This window comes from Saccostrea cucullata, unplaced genomic scaffold (genome assembly GCF_032062105.1).
Source record: "Saccostrea cucullata isolate Sc308-1 unplaced genomic scaffold, CSIRO_AGI_Scuc_v1 ctg2966, whole genome shotgun sequence".
NCBI lineage: Eukaryota > Metazoa > Mollusca > Bivalvia > Ostreida > Ostreidae > Saccostrea > Saccostrea cuccullata.
In genome coordinates, this window is record NW_026921549.1 from 131,585 (window position 1) to 158,387 (window position 26,803).

Here is a 26,803-nt window from a genome sequence, read left to right on the forward strand (position 1 = left end):
ATAAAGTCAAATTAGCACACAGAAATTAAAAATAATAACACCATCATTCTTAAATAGAATTAATAACTTTAAGATAAAACTTTCCATCTTTATGATCAGAGAGCTATTCTTTAAATAAATAAATACTAGTAAATGGTTTAAATGGTAAATGAAGACAGTAAACTTGAACAAAAGAAGACGAAGTGGACAATGCCCGTTAAAAAAGCAGCTTTATCATAAAGTTTTAACGGTTTTTTTGGTCTTTTTTTGACGTTTTTCGGTTTTAAAAAAAGTTACACGCAAATGAAAAAAAAGAAAGAAAAGTATCTAAATCATTTTTTATAAATAAGTCCATGACAAAACAAATTAAGTCAATGCATGGTATGATCGAGAATATCAAACAGAATTAGACAACTTATGTTATATAAACAAAGTATGTAGTACTACCCATCTTCATATCTGAAGTTTTATATTGCGCAAGAAGGTCACGCTTCATACAAAAAATTACAATAAACAGAATGGATACTTTAAATCGATATTAAAGAGTGTCAACGATTGGGCGCGGCGTGATCAATTTTTGATTAATGAGAAATGAGATATAAGTTGTGAGAAAAAAGTGAAGCATAATTGAACTTTTTAACTTTTTAGATTATCATTTTATATAATTTCCTTATTGTAAAAGATATCGGAAGGAAATGGCTATTTAGTATTGTTATCCATATACACTTGTATGCATACAGATATTACTATAATTCAAGACCCGAATATATATTGATTTACTATGAAGAGAAATCAGCCGCTTTGTATATTTGCTTTACTGTTAATTTTGGTTCATCTGATAAGCTGTCTCTCCGTAGGACTTGGTGTTTGCAAGAAGAGCGAGTAAGTAAATTTACAAAATGTTAGATATCTTTTAGACTAGTCTTTTCATTTTGTACTTCTAGCTAGTGAAAGTAAAAATTGCCTTCTTGAATCATAACGTCTAACTTTAGAGAAACTCTACAATGTTGTACAAATTATCGACAAGATGGCGACTTCTGCACACGTAAGTTGATGTTTTGATTAAATCTAAATATATTCGGCGCTACAAACTTATTTCCATGTAAATGTTTCAGAATTAATAGTAGTATTTACTTGCATGTGATTTTCATTCAAATCGTGAAGGACTTCCTTATACGACTTGATTTCCTTGATTTTACTGAATTAATTATATTCATACATGTAGAAAGAAAAATTAACGCACTTATCATTATGGATAAATGTTATTGTGATAAGTAAACTCTTTTATGAATCATAGCCAATCTAATTTATGAATTTCATTTTTCTCTTCCATTTAAATATTTTTCTTGAAATAAATGCTAGTAGATGTATTTCTGACTAAATATGTGATACCAGTTACTCAATTGATGTTAGATGTAATGAAAAATCAAAAATGTAAAGTTCAGTCTCTCTTGAGTTTGTGTAGCGACTATTCTGTCCTATTCTTTCATCTTAATCAATTACGTAACATACATGCTCAGTATAATTTAGACAGATTTTCATTGCATATATATGGGCCATACAATTACACAAACATTGTTCATTTGCCTCACTGTAACATTGCGAATTGTCATAACACCGCAAAAAATATAATAATCCGGGAATATTACATTTTGAGTCGAGTTCAACGCAGAATGTAATAACAAAAATGTAATTACGGACTTTCAGGATTAATACATTTTGTTTTACATGTGTATATACTTTTGCTTCATAATTTAAGAAAATGTAATAGCGCAAAATAAAATAATTACAATCAATTATAGTTGGCATTGTTATTACATTTTCCATTGTAACACAGCATCCGTTTGATTGTTCTTGGTCCTTGACTGAAGATTATGCGTATTGCATTAAAATTCTTGTATTTTCATTTTACTTTAACAATTTATTTTTTGTTTTAAATCAAGCGTTATGTACACAAACTGCAATCCTGTTCCACTTTACAAAAAATACCCGGTATATCAATACAAGATCAGACATGCTATTATTAGGGAAACAAAGTAGACTACTGAGTGATTTTAAACATCTTTAACATACTTTTTGAATGTAACAGCCTGTGAAATAGGAGCATATGGAGATAGCTGTACAGGAGGACCATGTCTGTATGGCTACTTTGGATTTGGATGTCTGAGTAAATGTAACTGTACCTTTGCCCAGTACTGTGACAGGAAGATTGGGTGTGCTTATGATACAGTGAAGGGTATTTTTTTGGATAGAATATTTTTTTCCAAAAATATTTTGATATGTAATTGCAATAATGTTTGCTATTAAAATAAATGCAAAAAACATGCATGTTTATAGAAACTTGATGTATGTTCCCTACTGCTTGAATATTAATTGGTAGTAAAATTTTACTGTCAATGTCATGTTAGTCTACTTTAATATACAAGTATTGCCAATTTTTCCCTCACTTCTTGTTTAAAAGGAATGTTTGAAATATTATGTCATTTTACTCACTTAAAAAACTCCTTTTGATGACTAGTTCACAGAAATGAAACGCAATCTTGTTTCACTTTAACAACTCTATTTGAAAGTTTGTGGGGGCAAATTGAGACATTTGCAGTTGATAGGCTTTTTTAAAGTATGAATTTGGTGATCTTTCAGAACTATACTTCATTTACAGTTTCTTTAAATTGCGTCTCTGAGTAAATGTACATGTAACTGTACCTTTGCCCAGTACTGTGACAGGAAGATTGGGTGTGCTTATGATACAGTGAAGGGTATTTTTTGGATAGAATACTTTTTTCCAAAAGTATTTTGATATGTAATTGCAATAATGTTTGCTATTAAAATAAATGCAAAAACATGCATGTTTATAGAAACTTGATGTATGTTCCCTACTGCTTGAATATTAATTGGTAGTAAAATTTTACTGTCAATGTCATGTTAGTCTATTTTAATATACAAGTATTGCCAATTTTTCCCTCACTTCTTGTTAAAAAGGAATGTTTGAAATATTATGTCATTTTACTCATTTAAAAAAAACTCCTTTTGATGACTAGTTCACAGAAATGATACACAATCTTGTTTCACTTTAACAACTCTATTTGAAAGTTTGTGGGGGCAAATTGAGACATTTGCAGTTGATAGGCTTTTTTAAAGTATGAATTTGGTGATCTTTCAGAACTGTACTTCATTTAAAGTTTCTTTAAATTGCGTCTCTGAGTAAATGTAACTGTACCTTTGCACAGTACTGTGACAGGAAGATTGGGTGTGCTTATGATACAGTGAAGGGTATTTTTTGGATAGAATACTTTTTTCCAAAAGTATTTTGATATGTAATTGCAATAATGTTTGCTATTAAAATAAATGCAAAAACATGCATGTTTATAGAAACTGGATGTATGTTCCTTACTGCTTGAATATTAATTGGTAGTAAAATTTTACTGTCAATGTCATGTTAGTCTATTTTAATATACAAGTATTGCCAATTTTTCCCTCACTTCTTGTTAAAAAGGAATGTTTGAAATATTATGTCATTTTACTCATTTAAAAAAAAATCCTTTTGATGACTAGTTTACAGAAATGATACACAACCTTGTTTCACTTTAACAACTCTATTTGAAAGGTTGTGAGGGCAAATTGAGACATTTGCATTGATAGGCTTTTTTAAAGTATGAATTTGGTGATCTTTCAGAATTGTTCTTCATTTAAAGTTTCTTTAAATTGCGTCAGATAGATATCTCTATCAAGCACAAAAGACTTTCAAATCAAATATTTTATAAACAGCAAAAATTAAATATATTGAAACAAGTTCAAGTAAGCCTATTTTTTAAAACAACTAAGTTTATTTGTTTTGATCATTATATTACTAACCATTTGAGATAAACATTTTGTAGTCGTTAAGCAATAAATAACCATCCTTTAATGTAGATACTACATGTATTTTCTTTTCATTTCACATTCTAGAATCTTTTACATGAAACACTTATGCTGACACATGTATCCTACTAGGCTAATTATGCTTTGTTTCTACCCCTGACGATATTATAAGGGGTTGTCTTGAAATATTTGTCATTCTCGAAAAGTCTTTTAAATGCTGAAAAAAAGAAAGACACAACAAATGTTATTGGTGCTGGAGATTTCTGTTTTTGGTACCTGTTCTGCTTTGCAATCGTTCACGTCTAATGTTTGATTTTCTTTTTTAATGTTTATCACATTTAAGTTGTAATGGTGTACGAGTAGCTTGAGATGGTACCATATGTATTTTTAAAATTAATTTAAACTACCTACAGGTAAAAGATACTTTTGTTAAAAATCTGACAATGTTTTACATTTTGCTTTATTCTCCTCGGGTTCAGGAAGAACTGGATTGAACGAACGATCATACATTAGTACAGTTGTTGCTGTTATAATGGGAATAATTATCAGTGTCGGATCATTTCTAGCCATTATTGTCTTCTTTTACAATGAAAGGTGAGTGTGCGTACACATTAACATATACCATAGGTCTAATGCAGATCTGTGCTTTAGGGCTATACATATACAGGTATATCAAATTATCATTGAAACCTAAGTTTTATAACATTCAGTACCAGGTAAACTCGTCTAAAGTAGTACCATGTCAATTTTACTTTATTTATATATCTTCTTGCATAAAACTAAAGCCTTTTTTGTTTTAAAAATGATTTTTTATTCCTACAGATTAAAGTGTCTACACCAGTATTTAAGAAGTGAGTACTTAAATGCAAACAAACACTGAACAAAAAATTATAAAAATTCTAAGGAAGACTTTCTAAACTATAAAAATAGGTAAAGATATTTGGGGAGGGGTTGCCATAGAAACTTTTAAAAAAAATTATCCTAGCAGTCTTTAAAACCATAAAAATATTTTATACAGGATTGGGAAGAAATCAGACCATAAACAATGCTGGTCATGAATCTGTGCAAGAAGACTATTCTCATATGACAGTGGCCTCAAACAACTACAACGCACTCCTTCTCAATGGAAAAATTAACGTTGTCTCCAGAATTTACGTCACAGACGAGGAAGGAAATTATGATCAAATTTGTGCATATACAAGTCAAACAGAAGAATCCTGAAATAAAGGCTTTGATATTTTTTTTTACAGAAAAATTTATTTGTTTTGACTTCAAATGATACAATAAATAGAAAACTGAAGAATCTAAATGAGAAAGAGAAATGTTAGAAAAAGTACGCAAAAAGATATTTTTCGGACGTCAGGCACAATTTGAAAAATGCATTCTTTCCTGTTCAATTCTTTGAAAATAACATATATATATATATATATATATATATATATATATATATATATATATATATATATATATATATATATATATATATATATATATATATATATATATATATATATATAGATAGATATTAGGGATGTCAACGAGTACCCGGTTAACCGGGTACTCGATCGAACGTCCGAGTATCGAATACTAAAATCGGTACTCGGTTACTCGGATGTATATTTTTGAATATTTCGAAGCTTATTTATAAATGCATTAAACAATCTGTTTTAAAACGTAAAATGCTCATTGCACTTGTACATACAGTAATTAGGGTGTACTACAACTCTAAATGACCGTTATCGCCTTTGGCAGTGTTTATACAGTAATTATCGTGACCAAGCAACTGGGGTACCTGACTTTTCTCACCTTCGGCCCTCGGTCTTCTACCCTTATTTTTTGTTTGGCTTTAATTAATTGTTTTCAATGAACATCGTTTAGGTCTATTATGCTTAAATAAATTAGATAATTTTGTCAATTCTCCGAGAGGCCGTAAATTCTGGATAAAAAAGCGATGATATTACACGTGCGATTGTTGATATGGTTGTGTTTGATTACATGCCAATACAACTGCATGGTTGGATGCAAAGGCTTTAAAAAACTGATGTCCGTCGTTGCACCAAACTACAAAATACCGTCCCGTCTTATAAAATCTAGGATCGAAAAAGTGTACGAAAATCGTAAATCCGCTCTGTTAGGAGAAATTGATCAAGTTCAAGTTGATACTGTACGTAGCTCTGACGACTGATACCTGATCGTCAAACGCGACAAAGAGTAACATTACAATTGCGGGGCAGATTATTTTTTTTAAACAAAAACACTGTGAACCACTTATAATTTTATTTCTTGTGTTTATCTGATAAATATATTGAACTTTAAAAAATGTTATATTAAATTTCGTCGGGCACGAAGTGCTCATCATTATTACTTACGGGTAAGCCTTTTATCAATGCATCTGGTTTAAGTTTCTACTTGAGAGTTTACAATGACAGTCTTCAATTTACTTGTTCATATTTATTTACACTTTTACCGAGTACCGGGGTACTCGATCGGAAGAACGTCCGAGTAACCGAGTATTAAAAATTGACCGATTTGACATCCCTAAATTATATATATATATATATATATATATATATATATATATATATATATAATTATAACATTAAAATACTCTAAGGTATGAGGATTTCTAAACATTAATCGCGAGTAAAAGCATTTAATGCTTTTAAAAAAATAATACGTGTATTACAAGTTCCAGGTTCTTCTTTCTGATACCTTATCTCCCATCCTGTGTTTCAAGGATCAAGACAATATTCTTTTACAAATAATTTTCTGAATAACAAGGTTTACACTACGGAAGCCCGTTGAGGCCAATTCAGATAAAGAAAGATTTTTTTATTCAAAAATCATTGCGTTTTAACGCAAAAGATTGCGATTAATCGCAATAATTATTGCGTTTAAACGCAAAGTACTTAAAGGCAGCGATTTTAAGCACCACCTTCAAAAGTACGTGGTCTGGGTAGCCCCTGTCAATCAAGTGCGCGAAGTACATCATTGGCTGCTAGGACTTGATTGACATTTACTTAGTAGTACCTGTGTATACCCTGTACACCTTGTTTGGCACTCGTGTGGACCTTCAAATTAACTTTTGATCCTTTGATGTTTACTGAACGTAGTATAGAGAAAATTTCTCAAGATCTCCAACACAGGTAAAGTTTGACAGCTGGGGTATTTCACTGTGTATTTAATCACTTCCTGTATAAAGGGATTAGCAGACAAATGACCACAGATAGAATGCTAGCCCCCAAGGCATTCACACCTGAACAGAATAAGCCCCTACCTCACCTGGAATTTACCACCCGGTAAAAAATCTCTGCCTTTAATTTGCTTTTAATCGCAAAAGATTGCATTTAATATTTTTGCAATAATATCTTTGCATTTAATCGCAATAATTTTTGCGTTTAAACGCAATAAAATTGCAATTAAACGCAATAGTTTTGCGATTGAACACAATAGTTTTGCGATTGAATGCAATAATTTTTAGGTTTAATCGCAATAATTTTGCGTTTAATTGCAATAACTTTCCGTTTAATCGCAATAATATTGCGATTATTTGCAATGATTTTGCGTTTAATCGCAATAATTTTTTGCATTTAAACGCAATGATTTTTTGCACTTAAACACAGTACTCTTGGTATTTTAACGCAATAATCCTCCTAAGTATTCATTTTGCATTTAAACACAGTGCTTTGCGTTTAAACGCAATGATTATTGCGATTAATCGCAATGTATTGCGTTTATACGCAATAATTATTGCAATTGAACGCAATCTTTTGCTTTTAAACGCAATAACTATTGCGATTAAACACAATAAAAATATATCTTTCTTTGAACTGGCCTCAACGCGCTTCCGTATTGCACTGTATGCTGTAAAATCATATATTTTCGTGCGGATAAATTTTTGGGGATTTGAGAAAAAACTCTTAGTTCATGGGGATTTGATTTTTTGGATGAAAAATTGTTAGTAGTTATAAATGCAACATTTTAAATTTAGTGGCGGTCATTAATTCTTGGGACTCTTGATACCTCGAAAACAGCAAAATTAAACCCCACGAAAATTTGTGATTTCACAGTATTCCTACTGCTAACAAATATTGGATTACCAAAGGTATTTTAGACAACAAAGTAAAGGAAAAGTATCATTAAAAATTTTTACTCCAAAAAGGTTTTGTTCGTTTATAATTTTTCTGTTTTAGGCTAACTCCCATTCACACAGATGTCACAATAATTGTTACATTAAAAATAGTTATTGATAAGTTTATACTCTTTTTGTAACACTTACTCGGCATTCGAACTCATCGTACAAATTATTTTTCTTGATGGTGCAAACGCCTACTGGTGTCATAACAGTATTACACTTTGGTTCACATCAAATCATGGCTGACGCAAAATAATCCCTGAATCTTCCCTTCCGATTCGGGCATTTTGATACGAGACTGGAGCTGAAAATTTTATGAGATGAAAAACAACATGTAAACTTCCTGTATTGACCAGATTTATTAAAATTTAGGGCGTGCTGATCTTTCTGTATACTGTCAAGAGTGGGGAGTGATTAGGCCCTGGACTAGATTTTCAAGCACCTGCTCAACTTCGACCGAAACAAACTTGCGTGCCTTGCTGGATGGCTCGTATTTTTTGGTACTAAAATCTTTATAAAGAATGATTTTACAAGATCTGAAAAGGAAACTTCTCAGAAGTTTGTTCTGAATTAGTTACATCTAGTCAAACTTGCGCATTTTTTGGTAAGAATATATAGCAGAAATTAATACTGTTGTGACACCTGTGATACGAGTTCTTGGCTTTCAGGTTTTATCCGAAAAACCCGAGACTTTCGCTTCTAATGGAACTTTGCAAAAGGTGAATAAGAAATCAATCTAGCCCTACTAATCAAAGAAAATTATGATAAAAGAATATTAAAGCAATATGAGCTGCATTTTTGAGAATTTTATTTTGCTTTCAAAATGTATTGTTACAATAAATGTGTATGTAATTAAAACATTTATTATGAGTTAGACTTAAAAAAGTATAAATTGTTTTAGAAAAAATCATTTCTATGCAATGGAATGTATAGTATTATATAAGAATTTAATATTGTACAGGACGACAATAATATAATTTTGCTTCTATCTAAGCACATAAATAGTTCTTCCATAAGGAAAAGATCAGATCTATTTTCAGAGTCACTACGTTTTCTTGATACATTATGCTTGCACTTGCTAATTTTTTTTAATATAATTAATCATATGTCATTCCATGGATCTTTTGCAATTTTGTATCAAACACAAGTTACCGTTCGGGCGCCTGGACCGGTACAACTTGTTTTATTTTATTAATAAAAGAGTAGGTTGAATAATATTTCTATTTCATACTATTGGCATGCATACCAACGATTCTTTTCCTTTTAAGATGGTATCAAAATGCCTTTTTTGAAAGTAGCATTAGGAAAATAAAAAAAAATACTTGAGACAAAATAATCTAAGACAATTGATTGCAACAATTTTTATTCCATTTACAGAAAAGGTACAGTAATAGTAAATTTGTTTCAAGGAAAGTCTTCAATCGAAAGGTATTTTAAAGTCAATATATATGCATAATATTTCAGAATTCATAAGTTGCTACTGGTTATCCTGCATCTTCAAACTATTTATCAGCTGATATCCCGCTTGTAGTGAAATAATTTCAAAACATTTTACTTTGGACAATTGTTCAAACAGCTCCTCAGCAGTTTAGCACAGTTGTACGAACAAGTTGTACCCCAAATACCGCTTATTCTTTTGCAGCCATTATCGCAGATGTCGAAGAAATCGCCGCATCGACACGTGCAAGTGTTCCTTTGAAAGAAAATGCTGCAGCCTTCGGCAAAAGACACCAAAGCCAAAACCAAAAGAATGCGAAGAATCATTGTCATATCCTGAAATAAGAAATACATTGTAATAACAATCATTTTTGCTGCTCATCGCAAATATACAATTCAACTGCGCTCCCGAGCTTTGGAAACTAGGAACTTTAACATTTTTTGCTGAAATGCACACGCTCGATCTTACAGAATGGTATTCTTGGGAAATATATGTCAGTTTTATAAACTAATATTTACATTTGCTGGTGTCTTTCCTTATATAACAATGATAATGAAATTGAAATTCAATTTTCAACGACATGCAGTTGGTCATATGATCCGATTTTATTGCATATGAAAAGCAAACTGCACGAGTCATTTGGAAAGTTAAGATTGTGACCTCACAAGACGCTGTAGATACGTTATGTTTTATTCCATTAACAAAGTCTAAATAGTGCATATTTCTCCTAGTCACACGAATAAAAAATGAAAAATATATATATATATCAGAAATGAAATATCATTTTTTTAGAGTTTCATTGGGAATGAGTTAAGGTCGGTACGTGAGCAAATGCACCATAACGCCATTTGGGCGTTACAGAATTTGATCACGTGACCGATTTCATGTCATATATCAGTGAAACTCTAAAAATGATACCTTATTTCTTAAATAAGATCTGAAAACAAGAATATTCTCAGTGACGTCGTTTTTTTTTAAAGGAAACTTGCAATAAAAAGAAACCCAATTGCTGCAGTTTTATAAAAATCAACTATTTTCTGAGATTTAAAACAAAACTCTTAGCTTTTATTAATGTCAGACATCTGAAAATAAGAATATTCTCAGTTATATCGTGTTTTAAAGAAAACTTCAATAAAAAAGAAAACTCAATTGCTGAATTCACAAAAGTCAATTATTTTCTTAGATTTATCACAAAACTCCTAGCTTTTCTTAAAGTTAGAAAAATTAGGGAATAACTATCTTCTAATTTGGTATTTGCGACCGTTAATGCTGATTTAACGGTCGCAAATTGAGTTTTACCGGCGACGCGTAAGCGGAGCCGGTAAAACGGATGTTTGCGACCGTTAAATCAGCATTAACGGTCGCAAATACCAAATTAGAAGATTAGTTATTCCCATTCTAATGCAATCCATGCATTTTGTTTATTGTTTATGTCTTTTTTTGTTGAATTTTGTTAATAAAGTACGTCACAGTGCATTGTGTTTTTGCGTCGCTCTATTATGACGTCACAATGAAAAAGCTTTCACGCTCGTTAATGCTCGTTTTACTGCTTCAAACATCAGTGCATTAACCAATCAAAAAGTGTTTTACAAAACAATTGCATTAGAATAAAACATTGTATGTACATTTTCCCGTTAATTCTATCAATATAATTGTTCAAGCCATTGTTATTTACATGAAAGACCTACTTTATTGAATATACCTGTAAACATAGACTAACGTTAAATATTGGTATAATAATGCTATTGCCGACATGAGAAGCACTTGCGTGAATTTAAGAAATTAAGAACCAACAACAGTGCAATATGCGTTTTTGAAAGGTGCAAAAAAAATTTAAAGGTACGATTCATATCGACTGGAAGATATGTGCAGTGGTGTTTGCATTTAATGATTGATTATTGGTTGTTTAAAGTCCCATTCAAGAATTCTTCACTCAATTAGAGACACCATCAAATACTTGTGAAGGGAATCAAGATTAGACCTTCACTCGGCACTCGGGTTCTTTACTGGCCCCTATCAATTGAGATACATTGGGGGCGTATTCCTATTATAGATAACATATAGATAACAAAAATAGTCTTCTTGCAGAAGACTTAAAGAAAATTTAGTTATTAGAAATATGCCCTATATTATTTTTAAAAGAAAGAAAATATAAGACTACGAGTTAAAATAAAAAACAATAAACATTTGATATTGTTTCAAATATCAACAACTTTGAAATGGTATGCCAGTCTTGATCTGAAAAGTAATATAAAAGTTGGCAACAGAAATTATTTACCTGAACAATGGTCTGCAAACAACTACGCGGACAAAGTTTGTAAAACTGAGGCATCACTGTGATTATTTTAATATTTATATCTTTCCCCTGGCTTATTCATTGGATACAGAGTAACATGTGCTTGCATATGTTTAACCAATATTCACAAAAATACATTACTTACATTATCAAAAAATCCGCGTTATTGTGTACGAAATCACTCAACTACTTATTTTGAAATACATCGTAATCCTCGGTAAACAAATATTGGGAAAAATATCCGAAAACTGATTCTAAAAGACATAGCTTAAAATTTAAAATGTTATTGTGTCTGTTCATATTTCTATATATATAGCTCAGCAAGGCTAAAACTATTCTTTTACTAGTTCATGGTAACTTGTGATAGCACTACTATAAGTGCGGGTTAAAATTCTTATGAAATAAGGTTTATTATAAAATTTTGTATGCAACTCCTGTATAAAATAAATGGAGATAATAGACAGTATTCAAGCTCAAAAGTCCATTAAACAATGCAAACTCTGAAGCAGAGCAAACACGGAACTAAAAAACAGGAGAGGTGAATTAGGTGTCACACCCAATTGGTCACACACAGGAAATATGGAAAAATCCGTTGACAATTCAGTGATTAAATAATGGTCTATCATTAAGTATAAAAAAAGCAGTCAGCATTTTACTTAATGATAGATTGTATCTGCTGACTAGGTCGTTTTATCGACCATAGCAAATCTAAAAAAAGATAATTTTAAACGATACTGCTCATAGTGTTTTCATCAACTTTAATTAAAAAAAAACCTTGTTTTAGAAGTTGTTTGTCTCTATCGAGTCATCTAAGAGATATTAACCTTGAATGCAGGTGATGAAGATATAATGCTGCATAGGTAAGAAAAGTTGACGATAATAAAGTTGAATCATCACATTTACTACAAGACTTGGTTATTAGATCCTTTGCTAATGTTTCATTTTTCATCACGTCTATAGTTCAAAACCCTCAAACATACTTTAGCAAGGTCACTAGTATGAGAAACCAAGTTAAATGTTCATTTTTGTTAATCTTTTTTTTTATTATTATTCATAAAGAATAATTGCTAAGGTATTGCGTTTTTTCGCGAAAGTATTGCGTTTAATTGCAATATTATAGCGTTTAATCACAAAATTATTGCATTAACATGCATTCTCTGTAAGCAACAAAAAATCTTGAAACGACATATCTCTGATTTTGATGAAATTTGCAACACAGGTGCACCTTGGTACAAAACCAGCAAATATGGTGTTAGAAGTTTCCCACGTGCACCCGGTTGCCATGGAGACGGATCCATTGAATTTGGCCATTTTCGGCCATTTTTGACCAAACAAAAACATGAAAATTGAGGAAATATGAATGCATTTTTATCTTTATGTAGTGAACTCAAATGTAAATCTTTGTATCATAAGAAAACATCAACTGTTAAAGAATACAGGACATACATGTATAACCAGTTATTCTAGAATTGACCCTACTCTTAGAAAACGGTTCTGCAAAATGGCATAGTTTCTCAAAATGTGAAAAATGGACAATTTGGCATTTTTTGAGAAATTTAAGGTTAAATAAAAAAAATTGTCTACGGAAATTTTTCAAATCATATGCATGTCGTCAAACGTCAGTATTAGTAGTGTCCCCTCATGAAAAAATTGGAGTGGGATCTCAATGCTATTTTTAGTAACATGTATCTAAAAATAGACATATTTCAGAAAAGTCCAAAAAATGAAATTTGGACAGAATTTAAGATGCCATTGCTAGGTAATTATGAAATATATTGTAAAAGTCAATATGCTAATGTCAGAGACTGCACACCAATAACTACCACGCATATTATTTTCAGGGATTTCCGTTTTCTATTTCTAGCTTCAAATGCCTAAATATAGACATGTCTCATAAAATGATGAAAAATGTCAATTTTCCATCATTTTGAAGCTCCACTGAATCATATATAATAAATATATGGATCTCTCCAATATTGCATCAATAAGAACAAGGAATAGTATAATATCTCACAAATTATTGAGAACAGGCTCTCATCTCTATAAATAGTACAAATGTCTAAGAATAGACACATATGAAATTAACTGTTTAATGTTGATTTTCCACTAATTCTCAAATTAGAGATAGGAAATTTACTGACTTCCTGTCATTAACTTTAACTGATATTGGTCCAAGGACATTTGGGGAAGTTCAAGGTCACTGAAAAAAATTTAATTCTTGTCCGGTCCACATCTTTCTTACGGATAAACTTGGCATGTTCTTATTTCACACAAAGATTTCCCATGACCTAAGATTGTGTCTTAACCTTGACCCAAGGTCATTTGGGGAAATTCAAGGTCACTGAAGAAAAATTTCATAATTCGTGTCCGCTCCATATCTTTCTTATCGATGAACTTGGTAGGTTCTCATTTCACACAAAGATTGCTCATGACCTAAGAATGTGTCATGACCTAGACGCAAGGTCATTTGGGGAAGTTCAAGCTCACTTGAAGAAAGTTTTGATTATTTGTGTATGGTCCATATCTTTTTTATGGCTAAACTACTTAACAAAAAAATTTCTAATTATCTGATTTTCTATCATGACTTTGATCCAAAGTCATTAATGCAAGGTCAAGGTCACTGGCAGAAAAAGTTCATAATTCGTGTCTGGTCCGTATGTTTAGTCTGTTTTTTTTTTTTTAAATTAGGATGCGCCTTCGTTTCATTTATGAAAATATTATGAGCAATTACATTTGCATTAAAAATTTTTTAGCATTTCTCTCTTCTTTTAGATCCATTAAATATTCATGATTTAGCACCTTTGAAAAGCCCAGCGGGGGTATTTAGTCCCGTTTGGACAGTTCTAGTTTAAACTGACATAGTGATTTGAGCCACCGCCTCCTAGGGAAAATTTTCTGGATCCAACTAACAAAAAAATTCAATCAGGCTCGGGCTGTCGACCTGAATATAAACGATAATGCTTAATTTATACAGAAAATCGCTGTCATTTGAGTGTTTTAATGCAGGGAGAACATACTTTTGTGATACATGTATTGGAATGAGGTGGACGCGATGGCGCGCCGAATACAATTAGCCATGTCAGTTAAGCTAATGAAAGTTTGACTGCAAATTTCATATCACTAATTTTTAGAAAAACGGAAGATTATTTATTTACCTGATTATTTATAAATATTTGTTACTATAGGCAGAAATGTAAAATTACCCTTAAACATTATTCTTATACACTTTAGCAAAAGCTTTTTTATACTCGTTAGTCACATTCTGTCAATAACAAATAAAAGCCATTTGTCTGCACTTTGACCATCCCTGATGTTAGAAAAAAAAAAGCGCGAAAGTCTACAATTTCTCGAGAATTTGTAGCATGTCTATTTTCAAACATGTGTTACTATAAATAGAAATAGAAACCTCTGCTTCTCATTCTGTATTTCATGTATGCTTTCTTTTCCTTGTTGGTCACTGAATGCCAATAGCAGTAAAAAAACATATCGTCTGCAATTGTTCATCCAAAATGTGAGGGGAAAAAAGTACAAAAAACTACATTTTTCCGATAGCTTACAGTATGTCTATTTTTAAACTCATGTTACTATAAATAGAAATGGAAACCTCTGCTTCTCATTCTATATTTACTATAAGGCTTTCTTTTACTTGTTGGTCACCATATGCCAATAGCAGTTAAAAACAGAAAGTCAGCAATTATTCATCCAAAAATTTAGAAAAAAGTACAAAAAATTACATTTTTCCAATATTTTGCAGTACGTCTATTTTTTAAACATGTGTTACTATAAATAGAAATGGAAACCTCTGCTTCTCATTCTGTATTTCTTATATGCTTTCTTTTACTTGTTGGTCACTAGATGCCAATAGCAGTTAAAAAAATATAGTCAGCAATTATTCATCCAAAGTTTTAGAAAAAAGTACAAAAACGACATTTTCCCGATATTTTGCATTATGTCTATTTTTAAACATGTGTTACTATAAATAGAAATGGAAACCTCTGCTTATCATGCTGCATTCCATTGAATGTTCTTTTTGTTCTTGTCAGTCATATTATATCAGTTACAGTTAATGACAGGAAGTTGGTAAATTTCCTATCTCTAATTTGAGAATTAGTGGAAAATCAACATTAAACAGTTAATTTCATATGTGTCTACATTTAGACATTTGTACTATTTATAGATTTGAGAGCCTGTCCTCAATAATTTATGAGACATTATACTATTCCTTGTTCTTATTGATGAAATATTGGAGAGATCCATATTTTCATTATTTATGATTCAGTGGAGCTTCAAAATGATGGAAAATTGACATTTTTCGTCATTTTATGAGACCTGTCTATATTTAGGCATTTGAAGCTAGAAATAGAAAACGGAAATCCCTGAAAATAATATGCGTGGTAGTTATTGGTGTGCAGTCTCTGACATTAGCATATTGACTTTTACAGTATATATCATAATTACCTAGCTATGGCATCTTAAACTCTGCCCAAATTTCATTTTTTGGTTTTTTTTAAATATGTCTATTTTTAGAGACATGTTTCTAAAAATAGCATTGAGATCCCACTCCAATTTTTTCATGAGGGGACACTACTAATACTGACGTTTGACGACACGCATATGATCTGAAAAATTTCCATAGACAATTTTTTTTATTTAACCTTAAATTTCTCAAAAATGCCAAATTGTCCATTTTTCACATTTTGAGAAACTGTGCTATTTTGCAGAACCGTTTTCTAGAGTGGGGTCAATTCTGGAATAACTGGTTATATCCCCTGTATTCTTTAACAGTTGATGTTTTCTTATGATCCAAAGATTTATATTTGAGTTCACTACATAAAGATAAAAATGCATTCATATTTCCTCAATTTTCATGTTTTTGTTTGGTCAAAAATGGTCGAAAATGGCCAAATTCAATGGATCCGTCTCCATGGCAACCGGGTACACGTGGAAAACTTCTAACACCATATTTGCTGGTTTTGTACCAAGGTGCACCTGTGGTGCAAATTTCATCAAAATCGGAGATATGTCGTTTCCAAGCCCTATAGTAATTTTTTTGGTGCTTACAGAGAATGCATGTTAAAACACATTCTTTTGCGATTAAGTGTTTTGCGTTTAAACGCAATGATCATTGCGATTAATTGCAATCTTTTGCGTTTATAATGCAATAATTATTGCGGATAAACGCAATATTTTGAGCTTAAACGCAATAATTATTGAGATTAAACGCAATAAAGAAAATTTTATGCAGAAAGTTTGGTACTGAAAGAAGTTGATATTGAAAAAAGTTGGCATCGAACCCCCCCCCCCCCCCCCACTTTTCAAAAAAAATGTTTGGGCACATTTTTTTTCTTTTTCTTCTTTGATAATTCAAACATTTGTTTGAACCGAGGCCTCGCGTCACGGCAGGGATTGGGTGTCAAACAACATGGAGTACAATTAATTCATGTATTAGTGTTATATAATTGCCTCGGTTATTGAGGTACAGTCAACCATAAACTGAAATAATGTGAATTTTTTTAAGAGTTTTAGGGAATGTTTTAACAGTAAAAGTTGTTTTTTCTTGTAAAAATAACTTCAACGAAATATCGGAGAAACTGTTATCTTTCAATGAAAAGAAGACTTTACTTCTAAATCATAAAAGTAGAACAACTGCTCTTGGATGTTTATCCGTAACATTGTTTTTATTGTAATTCGATCTTTACTTTTATAGAAATGTAATTGTTGACCCTGTTTCTAGCTAGCGGAGCTCGAATGACCTTAATTAATCAAGGATACCGGATTTGTAAATTTAAACGTACAGAATCTAGTTTAATTTGCAGATTTTGTTTCTGATTGACGGAACTTAAAAGAGTTTTATCGAGCAGCTGCGAAGTTTAATTTCACTTATAGTGCAACAGACCCTCTAGGCTTTGATTTTATTGGGGAAAAAATCTTCCTTTTTTAAACTCGTATATTTGAAAAGAATAACTACATAGAAACATTGCATTCTTATATGTATCTAAATATTTTAAGAATATTTTTTTTTTAAAAAAAAGCTGAACACATGATTTGAACTAAATTCTGAAGATTACTACTTTTTAAAACGTGAGCCACAAACCCCAACCTCGAATGTAAAGCATCAACGGATTTAAATTTTCAAACTTTAATTTAAAATTAACAAGTTCATTTATTCATATGTCGACTTTACGTATATATCTCAGTTAAAATGAAATTAAAAAAAAGCTACACAGAGTTTGCCATATCTGTTTCATATTTGGATCTTTTACAGACAATAGACGAAAATGGTCACCTAAAAGTTATATTGTGTGACAAAATAGATAATCGTCAACTTTCCTTATTTTGTAGTTATATTCTGTAATTTCACAAGCATATCCATGGGATGAATTTGCTTCTCAAGAACATGGTCTTAGTACGAAATATTTAAAAACTGAGACAGGCTACTCACACATAAGTTGATATTACAGGAATTTAAACAACTTCCTTTTAAACCAGCATTTTCTAAATTCTTTTCGTTGTAATGACCTTCTTAGCAAATATATGTTATCACTTGGTCGTATTTTAGTGACTTGTTTCATACCAAATGTTAGGCTTTTATTTTTATACTTATTTTGACTTCGAAATTTTCCATCACCCTGATCAATACATACACGTATGGCTCACGGAGGGTCTGACCGGTCAACAGATGACAAGGGATACTAGTAATTACTCTTTCTATACACCTCTGAAAATTTCAAATGCCAATGTTGTCATAGAATTGTATTTTTGTTATAGTTTCTATGAGGTCGATCGCTTTTCATTATTAACATTTAATCCCATTCATTTTGGATATCCTACATTGGTGTTACAGGTACATGTCAGTAAGTACTAATGATACTGTGCAGAAACAATCACAATTTTTATCAGGTTCAATATATTTTGCATTTTGTAAGAAAATTCAAGTATAATATATCAAAAATAAAGATTGATTGTATGTTGTGATACGACCTGTTAGAGATTTTTTACTCATGAAGAGACTCATCATTTATTGAAAAGGTTCATTCAGACCTCGTCATGAACGGCCTTTAAAGAGATAGGGAATCACGCAAACGGTTGCCACAACATCTTCAGATTTCAGGTCTCATCCAAATTTAAAAGACCCACAACTTTCACTTTAAGGTGTCTATTGCTTATCGAAGGACCAGTTGTTGTTTTCTTTTCTCTCGATAAAGCCAGTCGTATACGGGGTTTGAGCTCAAGATAGGTTAAAAAGGGAAGAAATTAAATTATTCCATCTTTTTTTGGTAAGGTCATGAAAGGCAATTATCAGTAGTAGCCGTCCGCTCTACTTAGTTAATGTTGCCAGGGAATTTGAAACGTCAACCATGTATCCATCAAATCAAATTTATATGCAGGCAATTCTTAAAGCTAGAGAATTACCTATGCTCAACTCATTATTTCAGAACAGTGTGACATTAGAACAAGATGACAAAGAGACTTTTCTTTTACAAAGGAATCTATATAGAATTTCTTTTTAAGAATCCATAAGAAAATTCTACGATATATTAAGGACAATAGCAAGTCAATGTTATCCGGAGCAAAAAATGTCTGAAATAACGGGGTGCAATTAGTACCCATGGCAATTCCCATAGATTGTTGGAGGACCTGGTTTTCTAAACCACGTCCATATTATCAAACAGAAACTCAAGGATCTATTTAATTTCAACTTCACAGCACGTGTATATACAATTAGAATGTATTTAACAAAATAATTTTGCAAATGATCAATGACAATGTGAGTATATTTGCGAGTTACATTTCTATCGAAAAAGCAGCTGTCAATGATATAAAAATAAGCTTTGACTTTAATTTATCTTGACGATTAGTTGTATAAAAATTTAATAAGTTGTAAAGTTTCATGTTGTTGACTTTGGTAAAATTGTATGATTTCAAATCCTCCAAAAGTTTTTTGGAGTTTTTAGTATCCACGTTGTATTTAAACCACTTCTCGAATATACTGTTGCACAATACTCATGAAGTTTCTCTCTCACTACATTTAAAATTGAGGAGTAAAGAAGGGGGTTTGGTAGAACATTAACTCGAACTCGCTATGTATCTTTGTCCGAAAGGATTTTATTTTAAGGTTTTGAATTTAATATAGAGATTGTAACTCAAATTGAAATTGTTTCACGGTGAAAAAAAAATGTAATCTATTAACCAAACAAATATGTAGCTTAAAGCTTGTCGATAGAATTAATTAACTCCAAAACCATTGAAACAGGTGCAACGCACAACCCTCGTCACGTCTCCATATAAACTTTCAAGGACAAAGCTTCACTGATATTTTATCCAATTGAAAAATAAAACATCCTTGATTCTAATAAAAATCTTTGTCTTGTTATTTTGGAATGCTTGCTGTTTTACATACATTGTTATTGTGATTGAAATTTTCTAAAATAAATAGATTAAAAGTATGATTCGGAATTATCTTTAAACAAAATATAAATAGAGAATTCAATCATTGTGTCAATTTTCATAACTGTGCTGCAACAATATTAAGTGACGTGGAAAGCTAGAATTTTACAGAAATACTTTTTTACTTCATGACCTTGATTTTTATAAATGAGAGTGAATCAGTATAATGCATTGATTTTACAGCTTCAAATTTTAAAATGGGTGGATTTAAAATTTATTTGACAGATGAAATTACGCCACAGATCTTAAAATGTCCCTGAAATGACTAAAAGACACTTAAAGAAAAATAAAGATAATTGCATAATTTTTACTGAAAGTTCTTGTCTTTGATTATGAATAATTATTTACAACTATAATCATCAACGTAATCAAAAATAAGTTTTGATTACATTTCTTTTAAGATTACTCGTATTCAATGAAAAGGTCGGTAACTGATTACAGTGTACACATGATTACACAGAATACTTTTTACATAACATACGATTATTATTTCTTCATTTTTGATTTCCAATAGCTTTTGTTTCATTGCATTTCAGACATTTAAAAACCATTGAACAGAGTCTGATTTTATTTTCTGGAATTTAATTGCGCACTGCATGTTCCTTTTCATTTAATAATAACATGCATGTTCTTGTTTATACTTTAATTATTTTACGCAATGAGTATATTTTAAGTAAAGATAACCAGTTGTTACCAAGCAGTCTCAATCACGCAAGAAACGTACGCCATTAGAAAAACGAGAAATTTAAGGAAAACGTACGGAAGTCGGTATGTGCCAGGTAGGTATTAAACGGCCGCTACATAAACAAGAATAGATATGGGTTACCCCATATCCAAAGATATTCGACTTTAAGATTTAATATGTTTAACAGTGTTTAATGACGATTATAAAAATAAAACTGCATTGTCTAGTTATAGAACTTGTGTAAATTTCGTGAGCATTACGGTCACCCAGTCTCCTAACCATGCTAACAAACAGTACACATACCTATGTCTGCAAGACCAGTTAGCCTTGGTCTATACACGTGCGATGGAGTTGTCAAACGGACTCCCGTGAACAGAGAAGTTACGATGGCAGACAGAACTTTTTTTCATAATTAGATCACATGAATACAAATTCTGATTCATAAAAATTAAACGATTGTCAGTTTAGAAATCCCCGGCCAGTTCGGGTTTTGTTACACATTTTAATTTATAGGTACTCTCTCAACTACAATGTGTAGTTTGTCTACACATGTGCAGGAATCTGCTCAGGGATTGAAAATTCCGTCATTTAATATACTACACACACAGAATGATTATTTTTTTCTCTTAAACGAAACTATATGATAATTAACGAACAATTAACATGATTTTACTACAGTTGTTGATATAGTATAATCAATTCATCAGTGAAAAAATATCAACCAAAGAATGACCTAGATATTCTCTGTTATCGATCATTAAAAAAAAAAAAAATAAAGCTGAGGAGGGAGCGAGCGTAGGAATATTAACATTTTTTTATTTGCATTTAGGGGGGAAATTGATCTTTGGAGGAAAAATTAATATTAATTTTGGTTTCTTTTACGTATGACATACACAACATTATTCTTATCATGAACAATTATGTTGTATCTACTTATTAATGATGGAACTATTTTTGTCGGAACAATTTGTGTGAGTCGCCGCTGACTACAGAAATATATCTTGAACTAATAGTATGCACTGATCGAATATATTGATAACTGGCGAACGTCAGATAATTATTTGGTTCCCGCCATTTGGCGGGCTCTAATTATCTTCTGGCAGCCGCCAGACAACTAGCACCTACCGGCTGCCGTAAAACGGTGTCATCTTCTGTCTGTCCACCGGACACAACCGTTATATGCCCTGTTCATTTGGAGATAACGATTAGCGTTTTCAAGACCAAAAGTCCGTAAAACAACAGAAAAATTGAGCAGAGAAAGCACGGATTTCCAAAACATTAGAGGTGGGATCAGCCATGGAGGAGTTAGCATCCACTGCCAATCGGTCACACCCGCCATGTGCTCTTTGTCATGATGACATAACGTGAAAATCCGTCGTCAATTCAATGAATAAATAATGGACTAACAATTGGTTAGAAAGAAGTCAATCAGCATTTGACTCAAGAATAAATTTGATATTTGCTGACAAGTCCATTGTATCGACCATAGAACTTACGAAATTATGACTGCTGATATTCTTGTTTCATCAACTTGTTTTACAATAATTTACCGTGTTTAGAAGTTATTCATACGTAGCGCATCTCTTGTGTATCGAATCAAATGAGATACAAAAACTCCGCATGCAGGTGATGATGGTATATTATTGCATAATTAAGGGAAGTTGACAATAGAAAAGTTAAAGTCATTACGTTTATTATAGAGCTTAGTTGTTAGATTACCATTAACGTCTTTTTCAAGTAAAATATTCAATTATGAAACAGGTGTGTCAGACTTTGTGGTATCTTTTATCTTTCTCAAGCTCACCAGGATATATCGTATCGACATAAGAATGGAAATTACAAATTTTAATTGAAATATAATTTCAATATATCGTCGTCAATATATCTTAATTTCGAGTTGAAGGCCACAGCAAGAGATTTTTTTTCACAAGTAAGTTTTTGCACAAATTCTGCTTCATATGAATACAAAAATAGGTCTGCTAATAACGGGGCGCAATTGGTTCCCATTGGAATTCCAATAGATTGTTTGAAGATCTGGTCTCCAAAAACAACATAGATATTGTCAATCAGACACTTTTTCAGGAAAACGTTTTTATGTCGACTTCAGAGTACTTCCAGTGTGTCCATCAGACTGTTTATTAACATAATAATTTTGCAAATGGTAGCTAAATTCACGAGTTCCATTTTTATTTAAAAATCAGCTAGCAGGTAAAATCGTATTTTCAAATTGTCCAAAAATTCTTTGGAATTTTTAAGGATCTATATCTGATTTACACCACTTCTTGAATATATTGTTGCACAATACTCTTGAAGTTTCTCCTTCACTACTCTTTATATGAGTAAAGAGCCTTGGTTGAACTATTATCTATATCTTTGTTTGTAAGGATTTTTATGAAGTTTCGGAATCCAATATATTCAAAACTATTCAAAACTGACAGTCATGTAGAATTTAAAATGAATTAAATTCATTTCTGTTAAATCAAATGAAATGAAACTTTAAATATTAACACAACAAATATTTTTACACATGATATTGAGCTTATCTTAAATTTCTTGAAAGTAGTACTAGTATATCGAAGATTGACATCGTCCATGAACTCTTCGAATAACCCTTCTAAGTAAGGAAAGTTGAAAATATAGACAACATAGCTGTTATTGGCTATAAGCTTCTACAAACAGGAGACAACCCAAACATGAAAGCATGGTAAACGATGTGGCTGGGATATACTGTTTCCAGGTAATATGTGAATGGGAGTAATGTTATCGAACTTATATGTGCGTAATCTTTTATTCGCGATTTATCAGTTTAAAATCAATCCACAAAAACAATTTTTTGCGACTGAGAAAACATTATTCACAATATTTGAAGCAAAATAAATGTTGGGCGACGATTCATTTTCGCAAGTTTAAGTAAATTGCGACAATAGCTGATATATTTCGCACGCGAACACATTGGTTAACAGTCAATATTATTAATTGATAAAGTGTCGTCATTTTATCTGAATGTTGAAGGATATATATTCTATTTCTCGTGTTAAAGTTCTGCTTCAAATGAATATAAAAAGAGTTCTTCAATTAAAAAAGCAAAATTAGTTCCCGTCGATATTCTATCTGCAAGTAGGTATTCATGATCGCCGAAAATTTATAAATGTTGTCACTGAGAATCTCCAGTATCCTATACACATGAACCTTAGTCTACTTTGTATAAAATCAGAGTATTTTTTCAAGGAAGTAATTTTATTGATGACCAATCTCCAGCTTTATATTTTTGAGTTTCAGTTTATCTATGAAGCAGTTGTCTTTCTTAAATATTGAGAAGTTTAGATAAATTAATTTACAGTGGGGAATGGCTGTAAAAAAAAAAGGTAGAAAATTACGTTTTAAACTTATTGCCAAAATAGATGGTGATTTTAACTTTTCATCAAGTTCTTTGCAGTATTTTTAGAATTCACATTTGATTAACACAGCTGTGGAATTAATATGCAAGAACATATGAAGCCTATTTACCGACCGCTCGGTGTTCGCTCTCTTTACCGTTTTCATTGATTTGTGCAAATTAAAGCAATTATTTAAAATCGACCTAAGTATATGTGGCAATCATTATCGTTTAGAATTTTTATTCCATGTCATAAAACTCTTCACTGACAGATGAAGAGCCATGCACACGCCTCTTTCTATGCAAGGGTACTAGTTTATATTGACAACCATTAGGGTTTCTGTTAATCAAGGGGTTTATTTACGGCAGGACCGAAAGGGATGCTTGTCCATGAGTTCTCTTTATCAATTCACGATATTCATTCATATTCCTACGTTCCTACGTTGATTCCATATTTTGCAAATAACTAGAAATAAAAAAAATAACACAGTTTAAATTCATTTCATATGAAATGTTTCTTTTTTACAGCACAACAACGCGTATTAACACAGTTTTCTCGTATAAATGGAAGGGGATGGGGCAAACAATCCTTAAAAATAAATGTTTTAATCAAATTGGGAACAAATTCCAAAGCTCATCTGCAAACCTTGCTTGATGAGAAAGAAAGGACACTGTCTTTGTTTCTATTAAATATCAATGTGCTAAAATTAAAATTACAACTAAACATTCCAATGTAAAGTGAAATAAAACTTCACACATTGTAAATATTATTATTTAAATGTAGTGTTTTATTATAGTTTATAGTTGTTGTTTTTTTTTTAGCAGAACAACCTACATTGAACATTTATCAATCTGTTACAGATTATTTTATCAACGATACCAGAATGTCACCTTAAACTTAATGAAATGTATTTCACTTGCTGATCTTGTTTCTTGTTATCGGAAATTTAATGAACCTTAATAAACATCAGCAGCTGGTCATGAAGTCTGAACAAACCTACCTCATCTGCAGTTGTGTTTGAAATAATGCTTTCTAGTTTTTATACGTTTTAGGATCCAATTTGTTTAAAGAAATAGAAGCATGGCATCAAAATCTTCTACACTGTAATAACAAAAAAAAAGAAACAAAGAAAAGTTCAAAGGAGAGGACGGCGTTCTCGATCGGCGAATGTTTTTGCTGCAGCATCGGCTGCTCCCTCATTGCTGTTGGATCCTTCAGCACATGACCATTCTCAGCTACCAGTTAGCAGCCTTCCAGCATCTCCGCAACCAGCGGTGTTGACAACAGACCAGCTGAGACAACTGAAAGCGTAGCAGCATTGATAAAGGAATCACAGAGGGATGCAGTAGAACCAGCATCCTCCCAAATTTTGGACGACACATCAGGTGATACAATTATTTCTAGTGCATGTAGGGCAGCTGTACCCAGCTATGACAATGAGTTAGGACATAACGTCCCAAACAATGTAAAAATAAAGATTGCCAATGGGGAGTACATTAATTTAGGTATACTGCTTAATAATGCCCCAGAAACTGACCCCAGTGATGACACCAAATATTTTTCTCTAAAAGACGGGAAACTTGCAGTTACGACTAAGCCTAAAGCAAAATCCATTACGGACATACAAGTATGGACTGACGCCTTCCTTACCTTTTCTACGATTTATGCATCCGCTCATCCCCATGCAGCGGTATCTTTGCTCAAATACATGCACACAATACGGTTAGGTGCCAGTCGTATTATGGGGTTAGGCTGGCGGGACTATGACATGCAGTTCCGACTTAAAAAAGAGCGTAATCCTGAATTATCATTTGCAGTAGTTGACCAAGAGTTGTGGTTGCTATATATGTGCAACAAACCTATGACAGTGCAGACTGTGCAGGGATCAGAACCCAATCCCCCTGCACTCAAGTGTTATGGTTTTAATTATAAAGGCGCATGTCCAAGACAACAATGTCAATACAGTCACACGTGTATCCTTTGCTCACAGCCACACCCACACACTAAGCACAAGAATATAATTCACTCTCCATCAAATCTTATGTCGGCAAACACACAGTCAGCATGGTGCCCTTTGCCCTCAGAAAATCACGCAGCCCCAAATACCAAATACCTATTATAGACCCGCATCAACCCAGTCTTTTAGACATCAATAGTACAGCACCCACCCCCCCCCCCCCCCTAAAATTGCGAGCCTTGCAAAATGCTCAACAAATGAAATTATCATCTTGACACATTTGCACCTGAACTACTCGGAAAGTTTTTCATTTTGGGTTTTAAGCTCCGTTACAAGGGCCCTAGACAAGCATATGAATGTGGGAATCCTGATTTTTTTAAGGGCTTTTACTGACGAGGCCATTCAGCTAGTTAATAAAGAAATAACCCTGGGAAGAGTGGCTGCCCCTTTTTGACAACCCCCCCCCCCCTTGCTTAACCTAAAATTTGTCCAAAGATCAGGATTTTGCTCAAGATTGACGACCCTCCTCACTTAGTTATTCATTATTCACTAAACAAAGGTTTCACCAGCACAGGGAGAGTTTTGGCCATGGCTGCGCTATGACTAGTTATGGGGTCATAGTGCTAGTCA

At 32.1% G+C, this 26,803-nt stretch overlaps 2 protein-coding genes and 1 long non-coding RNA gene across 3 annotated transcripts; 2 read left to right on the plus strand and 1 right to left on the minus strand.

Annotated features, from left to right (window-relative positions):
- The first annotated feature begins 760 nt into the window (after positions 1–760).
- Positions 761–5,058, plus strand: LOC134260312 (uncharacterized). The gene is made up of 6 exons (XM_062742878.1): positions 761–861; positions 972–1,024; positions 2,069–2,215; positions 4,317–4,431; positions 4,660–4,688; positions 4,856–5,058. The coding sequence occupies exons 1-6, from the start codon at positions 761–763 to the stop codon at positions 5,056–5,058; spliced, it is 648 nt and encodes a 215-aa protein (XP_062598862.1).
- A 4,260-nt stretch (positions 5,059–9,318) lies between these two features.
- Positions 9,319–11,727, minus strand: LOC134260307 (uncharacterized). Its single transcript, XR_009990516.1, has 2 exons — positions 11,689–11,727; positions 9,319–9,745 (listed from the first exon to the last, which is right to left on the minus strand). It is a non-coding gene; the product is annotated as an uncharacterized LOC134260307 (long non-coding RNA).
- Positions 11,728–23,550: 11,823 nt separating this feature from the next.
- LOC134260313 (uncharacterized) lies at positions 23,551–26,338 on the plus strand. Its single transcript, XM_062742879.1, has 2 exons — positions 23,551–23,576; positions 25,489–26,338. The coding sequence occupies exons 1-2, from the start codon at positions 23,551–23,553 to the stop codon at positions 26,336–26,338; spliced, it is 876 nt and encodes a 291-aa protein (XP_062598863.1).
- The last annotated feature ends 465 nt before the right edge of the window (positions 26,339–26,803 follow it).

Coding starts and splice junctions, on each gene's coding strand:
- LOC134260312 (XM_062742878.1), top strand. CDS start 761: ATGAAGAGAAATCAGCCGCTTTGTATATTTGCTTTACTGTTAATTTTG. Junction 4,432..4,659: donor GTCTTCTTTTACAATGAAAG/GTGAGTGTGCGT, acceptor TTATTCCTACAG/ATTAAAGTGTCTACACCAGT. Junction 4,689..4,855: donor TCTACACCAGTATTTAAGAA/GTGAGTACTTAA, acceptor TATTTTATACAG/GATTGGGAAGAAATCAGACC.
- LOC134260313 (XM_062742879.1), top strand. CDS start 23,551: ATGTGGCTGGGATATACTGTTTCCAG. Junction 23,577..25,488: donor CTGGGATATACTGTTTCCAG/GTAATATGTGAA, acceptor CTCCGCAACCAG/CGGTGTTGACAACAGACCAG.